We start from the raw sequence: 12,425 nt of genomic DNA on the forward strand, positions 1-12,425 counted from the left end.
ATAAATTCTTACCAAACTCTTAAGAGAACATCAGAAATTCTGGTTTTCAATTGTTTAAGCATATTTTCATTTGACTTATACAACACACAAAATCAAGTGTTTTGCAAAAAAAAAAAATAAACATCTGGACATACTTTTTCTTTTCATACTTTTTCTGAACAAAGTTTTTCTTTTTTTCTGTGATTCTGCCATCAAATGTCAGGATGTCTGCATGTTTTTCCCAGCAGTGGTATTTGCCTCTGGCACAACTAATACATTTCTAATATTTCCGAGGAAACTTCTCTGACGTATTGCTGTCGACACAAATGTAATTCATGGTGAAATGAAAATTCAAACAAGAGAGAACCTGTAAATGTGCTTCAATGAAGTAGACTCGAAGTTCCTGTTTGGCTAATTGTATGAAATTATAAATGTAATTACAATTAAATGAGTTACTTAAACTGTTTGTTGAACATGTAAGATGCTGCAAAGAACCAGTGAAGAACCTACATTTTTGCAACAGCCTTAACTTAAATTTGATCAAATCAAAATTTTATACGTTTTACACAAATACAAGGGAAAAGACCGAAAAAAATAAAAATAGAAAAAATATCAACAAAAAAGTGTGCTTATTTTCTTTTCTTTTTCTTTTCTTTTTTACAGTCGCTTACACACAAAAAGTAGTGCTTTAGGCACACCATTGACTCATAATTAATAAACATGTTTGATAAATGTTTTTGAAATATGGTTTCTGAAATTTCTCCTCCTTTTCTATAAACCTTAAAAATCCCCAAAACACACACATGTAAATCATGATCACACATCTCTTGCAACAGCAAACACTATTAAACTATTTGATCTCTTCTTGAAATAGTGTTTTTGCATCATATCTCTGCACACAATCCATCAAATGATTCGCTCTTAACTAAACAGATGTGATGAATGTAAAACAATATCTTGTGTCTTGAGCATGTTCATTGTGCAGGGGGATGTACAGCAGTTTGTCATATAGCTTTTACAAATACATGTGCACAAATGCTGTATGTACACTATATATGATTATTATGTATACATTATAAATTGGGGGGGGGGGGGGGGTGTAGTTTCTTTCTTACACACATAAGCACAGGTGTAGATGACACAAGTGTGCAAATAAAGGGGAGTAGCTACTTTTTCCACTTCAACTGCCATAATGTAAAAGAAATATAGGAAACATTGCATAATATTAGAAAGGCACGCCCACCAGCACAAACTCTCGATCCATGACTCTCAAATGACTGTAATAAACTGCCTATATAAAGACAGTGATCGTCCGACTAAAAGCACCAGAAAACGACGGGACGACACAGAGGAACACCTGACACTCAACACAGGTATGATGACTTATGTTTCAATCGACTACATCTGCAATACAAATCACTTGTAAACACTTGTAGCATTAGTATTTCATTATGTTGATAATTCAGTTAAACATTTCTTGACCTGGTAAATTAGTATTTTTTAACATTATGACGAGCGATTGACATTTCAGCACCTCGTGAACAGAAAGCAACACTTAAGAAAAGCTTAATACTTGAGCTCTTGTTATTTTGTCAAACTGACCCTGGACCATAAAAACCCTCATAAGTCACACGGGTATATTTGTAGCAATAGCCAAAAATACATTGTAAGGGTCAAAATTATCGATTTTTCTTTTATGCCAAAAATCATTAGGATATTAAGTAAAGATCATGTTCTATGAAGATAATTTGTAAATTTCCAATTGTAAATAAATCAAAAATGTATTTTTGTGGATATGCATTGCTACTTCATTTGGACAACTTTGAAAGCAATAGAACAAAATCAATTTAATTATTTGTGTAATAATTAATATTATTATTTTAAATTCCAATAGACTTTGCTTTGAAAAAAAGCTCAAGAAAAAATGCCTGGGAAAAAATGGATTCTCCTTGTCGCCAGCTCAAAGGACTGGGAAGATTATCAACACCAGGTTTGTCCTTGTTTTTGTTATTTTCATTAGAAATACATTATGCTCATTAATCCTGCAAGGTTGCTGTACCACAGGTTGAATACGATGAAAGTAACTGAACATGGAAATCATCTTTTTTATTGTGTTTCAGGCCAACGTGTGCTGTTTTTATCAGATCATTAAGAAACATGGAATTCCTGATGAGCAGATTGTGGTGATGATGTATGATGACCTCGCTCACAATCATCAGTGAGTCGTTTCCTGAAGCTTTTTAGTGTAACGTGTTTCATGGTTGATCTCAGTCTTCAGTGCTAGACTTACTGGTAATTAGTGCTGGAACAACAGAGTAATAGACTTTTGACACATTACCGGGCATTATAAAAGCATTTTAAAAATAGAGAGATTGATTACACTGCAAAAAAATGCTGTTCTTACTTAGATTTTTTGTCTTGTTTCTAGTCAAAATATCATAACTTTCTTAAATCAAGAAGCATTTTCTTGGCAAGTAAAAATTATTTTCTTGTTTTCATGAAAAATAAGTCTAAATTAAGTTAGTTTTTCCTTAAAACAAGCAAAATAATCTGCCAGTGGGGTAAGCAAAATAATCTTATTTCAAACCAAGAATAAGATATATAATCTTGTTTTCAGTTTGCACTAAGATTATTTTGCTTGTTTACTTAATTTAGACTTATTTTTCATGAAAACAAGAAAATAATTTGTACTTGTCAAGAAAATGCTTCTTGATTTAAGAACTTTAAGATATTTTGACTAAAAACAAGACAAAAATTCTAAGTAAGAACAGCATTTTTTGCAGTGTACAGAAGTCAGAAGAGAGAAAGATGTCAAATTTACCATCATGGATTGCATAGTCATTTAGTCATTTAATGTCAAGGTCATATAACAAAAAAATATAGTGTTAATATGTACATAGTACAGTGTAAGTGTAAAGTACGGAAGTATAATGTAAAAAAAATGTTAGATTGTTTGTCACATAAGCACACAGACACAAGATGTTGAGGATCCAAGCGCAGCGTTGTTTATTAAAGGGTAATCCAAAGTCGTGATCCAGAACAGGCAAGGGTCAAAATCCAAGAAAACAGTCCACATAAACAGAAAGCCAGAGAACAGAAGTGCACGTAACAAAATATAACAAACCAAAACCAAGGACATAAAACAAATGAGTATAAATAGACCGACACAAATGAGGAACCACAAAACAGCTGAGTGCAATGAAATGGGATAATGAGTCCAGGAAGTGTATATGGGTAATGTAGTTCTGACAGGTGAAAAAGGGGTGAGAACAGTCTGGCAGGAGTGCCCTCTAGTGGCAGAAAAGGGCACTCCCAGTAATGATCTTGACAGTTAGAGCTGACTGTGTTTAACACTTTCATTTTCTTCTCTGCCTGCAGAAACCCAGAGGATGGAGCCATTATCAGTGTAGTAGACAAGACTAACGTGTACTTAGGAGTTCCGAAGGACTACACTGGAAAGGTAACATTTGTAATGTTAAATATTGTTTTGATGTTTTATTCTATTTCTTAACACAATTATAACACAACAATAATAGTAAATTATGACAATTATGATCTTAAAGGACGTGACCCCAGAGAACTTCCTGGCCGCTCTTCAAGGGAATGACCATACAGAGAAAAAAGTCATAAAAAGGTTTGTTTGTTTGTTAAGAAGAAATCTTGCAATGCTATCAGTATGTTATTTATCAATATTGATTATATATATATATATATATATACATATATATATACAGTACTGTGCAAAAGTCTTAGGCATGTCAGTATTTTTGTGTGACCACCCTTTGCATTTAAAACAGCCCTTGTCCAGGTACACTTGGGCATCATTTTTCAGGTAGCTTTGGAGGCAGGTTAAACACGGCCACACTTCTCCTGGATTTAGTTTGTCTCAGTTTCATCTGTTTCTTCATGTAATCACAGACGGATTAGATGATGGTGAAATCAGATCTCCATGTGGAGCGCCGGCTGTTGTCAGACTCCTTGTGCATTCAAAAATCACACTGGATTATTACAATTAATGGCAAAATGAATGTTTGGAAATGTGAACGGATATTTCCTATTGACACACTACAGCAAAATATATAAATAACTGGCTTTTTGGGGGGGTGAAAATACTGACGTGCCTATGACTTTTGCACAGTACTGTATATATATATATATATATATATATATATATATATATATATATATATATATATATATATATATATTTGTGTGTGTGTGTGTATGTGTGTGTGTGTTTGTGTGTAAAAAAAAAAAATTTTTTTTTTTTTTTGACCTAAATTTAACTTGTGTACAGTTAATTAAGGGCCAAGCCCTGCAGGTGCATAGGTTGTAATTTTATTTATTTATTTATTTTTGTGACCCTTCAGTGTGTCAAAATACACAACAATTTTCTATGAATTAGATGACAGCACTACCTACTGTTCAAAAAGCTATTTTATCCCGTTATAAATTTTACATGACAATTTTGCCTACAATTATCACCAGGAATATGTACAGCTAAATAATAACAGATCTGACACTTCTGTGCTTGGCCTCATAATTACTGCTAATATGAATTTGCTGCTTAAATTAAAAACTATTATTATTTTTTTATTTAATGCAGTGAAGAAAATGACAACATTTATGTCTACATGACCGGTGTGGGAAATGAAGGCACATTTGAATTTCCTGAGAAGTCGGTAAGTATGAAAAGCTAAGATATAAGAGATTATATCAGAATAATGGTCATGATATACAGTGTATGTAATGCCTGACCCCTCTAAGCAAATGTTTAATTGCAGTGATCATTTTCCCACATGAATTGGCGCCTCTGAGTCCAGAACTTAAATTCATGGAGAGTCTTTGGGATGTGCTGGAGGAGACTTTACAGAGTGTCAATACAAAAATTGATGCAATTTTTTCCCTCTTGATGGGAATAATGTTATTTCCATCTAGAGGTGCATCAGTTTTTGGTCAGTTCTTGTATTGACAATGCAAGAGGTGAGCACTCTGTAAAGTCTCCTCCTGCACATCCCAAATACTTTCAGTGAATTTAAGGTCGGGAATCACAAGTGCCAATTCATGTGAAAATGATTCTTTGTGCTCCCTCCCAACCATTCTTTCTCACTTTGAGCCTGATAAATCTTGGCACTGGAATATGGCCATGATGTATCTTCCTACATGAAAAAACATCAATTAAAACATAGGACCTGTTGTGTTTAATCTGACATCCTGCTGACTTCTAGATCATTTATTCAGTATTATTTTATTACAGCTTTATCCAGCTGACATCGTTGGAGCAATCAAGGACATGAGTGAAAAAAAGAAATTTGCAAAGGTACGTATTCATATGCAAAAAACACACGCACATACATTATAGTTGCTTGAAAAATATGGGAACCACTTGCAGAATCTGTAAATAATTTTAACAAAATAAGAGAGTTCAAAATGCATGTTATTTTTTGTTTAGTACTGTCCTGAGTAAGATATTTTACATAAAATATTTTTACATACAGTTCACATGACAAAACAATAGCTGAATTTATTAAAATAACCCCATTCATAAGTATGTGAACCATTGATTCTCAGTACTGTGTGTGGTTACCTGATGATCCACGACTGTTTTTTTGTTTTGTGATGGTTGTTCATGAGTCTTTTGTTTGTCCTGAGCAGTTAAACTGAGCTCTGTTCTTCAGAAAAAACCTCCAGCTCCTGCAGATTCATCAGTTTTCAAGCATTTTTTTGCATATTTGAACCCTTTCCAGCAGTGACTGAATGATTTTGAGATCCATCTTTTCACACTGAGGACAACTGAGGGACTCAAACATTAATATTAAAAAAGCTTCAAACCTTCACTGATGCACCAACGTGAAACGTGATGTTTGCTAAGGGGTGAAAACTATTTGAATTTGAATATCAAGGTAAATTGTACTTAATTTGTATTTCGGGTATCTTCTTTTGCTTCCAAAGGACAGTACTAAATGAAAGGGGGGAAAAAAGAAAAAATGTGGACATCCTCTTCAAAAGTTTTCACCCCTCGGCTCTTAATGCATCGTGTTTCCTTCTGGAGCATCAGTGAATGTTTGAACCTTTTTTAATAGTTGTGTTTGAGTCCCTCAGTTGTCCTCAGTGTGAAAAGATGAATCTCAAAATCACACAGTCACTGTTGGAAAGGGTTCAAATATGCAAAAAGATGCTTGAAAACTGAAGAATCTGCAGAATTTTCTGAAGAACAGAGCTCAGTTTATCTGCTCAGAACAAACAAGAGACTCATGAACAACCATCACAAAACAGCATTAGGAATAAAAGGTTCCCAAACTTTTGAACAGGGTTATTTTAATAAATTTAGCTAATTTTTTTGTCTTGTGGACTATATGTAAACATATTTTATGTAAAATATCTTACTCAGTACTAAAAAATAAATAAATAACATGCATTTTGTATGATCTCTGTTATTTTGTTAAAATGAATCACATTTTCACAGATTCTGCAAGGGGGGGTTCTTAAAGATCATTTGCTAAATATCCAAATGTGACAATCTTAACACCTTACACTATAACAGTAAAGCTTTCACAACTGCTACTCCAAAGCTATCGAAACACCCTGTAGTGATATAGAACACCTGCAGTAAAGAGAATATGTTGGTTGTATCTTGTACTATTTCCTCATTCAACATATATGTGCTGCAGATGGTGATATTCATGACCAGCAGTTATTCTGCAAGGATGTTCGAAGGCCTTCCCAATAATGTAAATGGTAAGACATTACATGAAAACCACAACTGTCCTGCCTTAAAAGTAACACGATTTGGGCTCACACTAGTTTTTATTTGAACGTTTTGTGTCTATTTTCAAAAAAATGAAGGTTCTAATCTGTTCTTAATCTGTCACCCAGCTTATGCATTGACTGCATGTGACAAAAATATCCAGTGCTGTCCCAGTGATTATGACAAACTCAGGAACGTCTACCTCTCTGATAAATTCTCATCTACTTGGCTAAAATTCCTGAGTACGGTATGTGTTTTTTGTTAATGAACTTTTAACTGCATATGGCATTATTAGCTCAATATTCTGATCTAATTACAGTCACAAAGTAGACATGACATGTGTTCATTTGTCTTTACATTCACAGGCTGACTTTAATACAGAAACATTCCATAAGCTGATAGAGCTTAAACAAGCGAAGCATATTCGAGAAAATCCTGGTCCCTGCCCCTGCCAGTTTGGGGACACGGTATGAAAATTTTCAAACTTCACACAGTGAGAACATTTTAATGATTGGTGTTTAGATACATTTTAACATAGTTGTTATTTTAATATAAAGGATATGAACACATACACACACACACACACACACAAAGTATATATTCACAAGATCCGTGAATGTTGTACTTTTTCTAAATTCCTTTGTTCATTTTTTTCTTTTTTTCTTTAGAGCATCATCGAATGTACCCTCAGTGAGTTTCTGCAAAACTGAACAAGCTGTTGGAACCTTGTTCAAGAAAACATCCTTCTGAGCAGCACATGAAAATGAAAAGAGAAATCTGGTGATGTTTTGTACTAGTTTCTTGTTTCAGAATTCTGGCTTTACGATTAGAATTAAATTGATCGCACCATAACGCACTATTGTTCAAAAGGCTGCATTTGTTTGATCAAAAATAGAGCCAAAAGTGGTAATAATGATGTGAAATATTGTGAAAACTAAGAATAATACGGTTAAAAGTCCAGTGATTGTGTTATTATTCATGGATTTGTCAGCTTCTTTAATTCTACATTGTCTTGCGGTGCATTTAGGGTCTCCAATTTAACAGTTTAGAAAAGATTTAATGAGGCAGGTGTTGAAGAACTTGACTGGTCTGCACAAACCTCAGTCCTGAAACTCACTGAACACATCTGAGAGGGTTATTTATGTGCATGGTTTTGAAATTACATCCAACAAGCACATATTATTAGTGTACTGTTTGAAAGCTCACTTTTGGCCATATGCAGTTCAAACCAGAAGTTTACAACTTTGTTTGTGTGGTCTGAACACCATGATACTATTATGATGGGTTTGTTTCAAAACAAGAGAAAAGTATCTGATGGACAGATAATCCTGAAATATAACAATCAGAAACGAAAACATTTTCCTTTCTCTTCAACTCAGAAACAACTTAAATACAGAATACAGCTACAAGCAGCAGTCATCAGTGTAGTGCAAGTACCAATGGCACCAAACTAGTTTGTGAGGCTTGAGGATTTAGGGGTTATGATCCAAGACGCAAATCATCTTATTATAGCGCCACCTAGTGTCGGACACATGTGTGTCTGTGAGTCTGAGATGAAGTGCACATGGTTTATGGATAAACTATTAAGGTAAAAAAAAAAGTTAATAAATCAATCAATCAGTCAACCAGTCAATGAGAAAGAAGTAATGGGAAATCAATCTGACAAAGTCTGTCTCGTAAGTCTACCTGAAACACAATTATGAGTTTTGAGACGGACAACAATGGCACATTAATAACATTACTGACCAGTCCTACTTTAATAACTGTCATACTATCAGACAAGCTTTTACTTAATTATAATTTTGCAGAAATGATAAAAAACAAAGAAATAAATCGTAATAATCGTATAATAGTGACAGTGAAATGAGTCAAAAACAGCTCATTAATCCAGCTCATTCTGCAAATGAAAAAGACCCAGGGAGACAAACGGGATACTGGTTGTACACTGTACATTCTGGAAAATGTAGTATGGTCAATCAGATATTCAATGCATATACAGAACATTTGTATGATGTGGATTGTGCAAATATGCATGCTGCATTCTGCAGAAATGGTAGGAACATATATCAAAGATGTTTTTGTGAATATGGTGTGACTGACTACATCAAGGAAAAATTACACCTGTGTAGCAAATATAAACCAGCTACAGTAGTTCTGTTTTATATATTTATGTGTGTACAGTTGTTCAGTTTGACACAAGAGGGTGCTGTGACTTTGTGAATTTTCCAACAAACTTGATTTGTGTGGCAAAACATTAGATTTGCTGGAGATACTTTGACATTAGCTGCTATAGCCAGTACTTCAGTCAACTCTCAAACCTAAATCTAAGTTCAGAAACAGACCTGTGACCAAGTTTGTGTCTTTATTCTTTGGGTCTTGAAGTCTTGAAGCTAATTAAAAATATTAAAGAAAAGAAATCATCTATAAAAAAAAAAAAAAAAATTATATATATATATATATATATATATATATATATATATTATTTTATGTAACTTTTATTCTCTTTGAGCATTGTTTAGTTATTATGGGATAAAACAATGTGTATAAAAGTATGAGTGGAGTGTTTGAAATCATATCCAGTGCTAGAGAAAACAAACATTTATGACAGAGATTACAGAGATACTGTATAGATCTTGTGACAACTTGCCCCAGTCACCACTATAGGGTTCTATATACACTCTAAAAATGCTGGGTTAAAAATAACCCAAGTTGGGTTAAATATGGACAAACCCAGCAGGTTGGGTTGAAGGGCACTTATTTCACAAGATGTAATATAAGTCTCTGGTCCGGACAAGTTTCAGCTTAAAATACTCCACAAATTTGCCCCTATTTGGGGGTGAGCAAAAACATGCCTTTTACTATATTGCTGGCTAAAAACAAAAAATAAATAAATCCAAAATTGGTTGAAAACAATGGGTTAAAACAACCCAATCCTTGGATTTGTCCATATTTAACCCAGCAGTTTTAGAGTGTATAAGTTACAGAAACACTAACTCACTTTGTAACTGGTGATATTATTGTCCAATGTTGAAAAAAAAACATCACAGTAGGAATTTCCACGGCTAATATACACACATTCTCCCATAGAGAGTCACAGACGGCTGGAGACAGAAACACGCTTCAGTGCATTTAGATTTATAAAGTGTGTGACACTGATGAATGCAGCTGTGTAGAAGAGAAAACACTAATGCTGTGCTCTACTTTACAAAGTCTCTGAGCCTCTTCTCCTCCAAATTATACAACGGGTGTTTTCTCTTGCTTCTCTGGTAGTAAAAAGTGTGAGATTACAGTTTATTTTATACATTCGCTATTGTTTTAATCTCTCTGAATGTTCTGGGTTTGTTCTCTCAAAAGCCAGAAACAGAAAGGCAGGGAATGAGAAGAAATAAACAGTGCTGCTGTCATTCAGGCGCCTGCTTTCACTTGGAAATGTTGTCTTTGCATCCGCTTTAATATCCTATATCCTTGTTCCTGGAGGAAAACATGATTATTTTGTGTGGGAAGCAAATTGCTGCGTCTCTCTTTGACATTTCGCCATCACCTCACAAGACCAATGGGGCAAAACTGAAATGTGGGCCAAATCAGCCACTGTACATGTTCAGGTACGATGCACCGATTACGTCTATGTGTGTGTGTGTGTGTGTGTGTGTGTGTGTGTGTGTGTGTGTGTGTGTGTGTGAGAGAGAGAGAGAGAGAGAGAGAGAGTGAGAAAGAGAGAGATTATTGTGAAGATGTCATCACAATAAGCGAAAGCAGATCTAGTAATTAAATCAAATAAATTATTAATTATATAAAAAATTCATAATGAGACTACGGAGGGATATAATACATTTTGTTTAATCGTCTGTGCTATGTGTCTCAAACTTTGATATAATATTCCCATATTGCCTAAAATATTATGTTTTAAAATGTTTACAAATTTGTGAAAAATCAAAACAGCAAATAAAATTTTAGGAAAGAATTCCTTGGTCAGCCTAACTGGTATTACTGAGCTCTATCACTCAGACTGCATCTATTTCCCTTTTAGTTTAATGAGTGCTTTCATTTTCTTTATTTTTATATATTTTTATGAGAGAGTCAGCCGGTTAAATACAGAAAACTCTGACAGCTTCTGATTAACTTTCATCGTGGGAGTTTAAAGACCTCATTCTGGTAAGAAAGCTGCTTGTATACTATTAAATAAAGATTGTCCATCAAACAGATAAAACCCCAGAAGTGAGCAATTAATTTGAATTTGTCACTCAGAAGGAAGTTCATGCTAATGAAACACCAATCAAAAGCCTCAACAAGTAAAATTTATAGTCATTTTGAAGGATTTCATAGGTATTAAAGCATCTGGTAACAAGCCAGTATTACAAGAAAACTGTTACATGTTTGTTTTGCCTCTTTGGTTCATAGCTTTTTATGATAATAAACACAGTTTAATAAGATTTGATAGAACACAAGGAGGCTAATAATAAAATTCCCATGATACACAAGCCCTGCAAGTGCGCTGCATCTTTAAATATGTTGTATATTGACACATAATGTCTTGCTAACAGTGATTGTGTTGTTTAGATTCCCTGTTAAACATCAGAACAACTATAAACCCCGATTACAGCAGAATTCCTGGAAGACACTGCTTTAAACAACTTGATAATGTGTTTTTACATCACAAAGCAAAACAGATATCATAACAGATACCATAAGTGACCGCATGAATTATCTCAAATATTATCCCTTAGACAAGATACAGTACCAGTCAAAAGTTTGGACAGCCCTGACTGAATGTGTTTCTCATAATCCTACACACCTTTTGGCCTAAAGGCTTATGCTTAAGTCCTTGAAATGAGTTAGACAAATATAATTTAAGAGCAGACGCAGTCATGTATCCAGGCCGGTGACTTTGAAGAAGCTTTAATACAAGAAAGCTTTGATTTAACTAGACTTTACTTTTCTAAAATGTATAAAAATAGCAATAATATAAAAATGAGTGATATTGTCTATGTTTGATATTTCTCAAAAACATTCAGGTTTGTGTATTAGTTATTAAAGGTGCCCTAGAATTAAACATTGAATTTACCTTGGCATAGTTAAATAACAAAAGTTCAGTACATGGAAATGACATACAGTGAGTCTCAAACTCCATTGTTTCCTCCTCCTTATATAAATCTCATTTGTTTAAAAGACCTCAGAAGAACAGGTGAATCTCAACATAACACGACTGTTACGTAACAGTCGGGATCATTAATATGCACGCCCCTAATATTTGCATATGCCAGCCCATGTTCAAGGCATTACACAAGGGCAGCCAGTATTAACATCTGGATCTGTGCACAGCTGAATCATCAGGCAGATGGAGCAATAATAACTGACATGATCCATGATATCATGATATTTTTAGTGATATTTGTAAATTGTCTTTCTAAATGTTTCGTTAGCATGTTGCTAATGTAATGTTAAATGTGGTTAAAGTTACCATCGTTTATTACTTTATTCACGAAGACAAGAGCCGTCTCTATTTTCATTTTTAAACACTTGCAGTCTGTATAATTCATAAACACAACTTCATTCTTTATAAATCTCTCCAACAGTGTGTAATGTTAGCTTTAGCTACAGAGCACTATCAGGGAGCGGGAGATTTAAAGGGGTCGCAGCCTGAATCGGTGCATAGTTAATGATGCCACAAAATAGGCAGTTAAAAAAATTAATAAAAAAA

General features: G+C 34.1%; 1 protein-coding gene across 1 annotated transcript; it reads left to right on the forward strand.

The window, feature by feature from the left end:
* The first annotated feature begins 1,300 nt into the window (after nt 1-1,300).
* Nucleotides 1,301-7,568, forward strand: LOC137008346 (legumain-like). The gene is made up of 11 exons (XM_067370321.1): nt 1,301-1,352; nt 1,874-1,969; nt 2,100-2,197; nt 3,358-3,439; nt 3,543-3,613; nt 4,586-4,661; nt 5,237-5,299; nt 6,651-6,717; nt 6,856-6,974; nt 7,093-7,194; nt 7,396-7,568. The coding sequence occupies exons 2-11, from the start codon at nt 1,904-1,906 to the stop codon at nt 7,435-7,437; spliced, it is 786 nt and encodes a 261-aa protein (XP_067226422.1). The 5' UTR covers nt 1,301-1,352; nt 1,874-1,903; the 3' UTR covers nt 7,438-7,568.
* Nucleotides 7,569-12,425: the final 4,857 nt, after the last annotated feature.

This window comes from Chanodichthys erythropterus, chromosome 19 (assembly GCF_024489055.1).
Source record: "Chanodichthys erythropterus isolate Z2021 chromosome 19, ASM2448905v1, whole genome shotgun sequence".
NCBI classification, from domain to species: Eukaryota; Metazoa; Chordata; class Actinopteri; order Cypriniformes; family Xenocyprididae; genus Chanodichthys; species Chanodichthys erythropterus.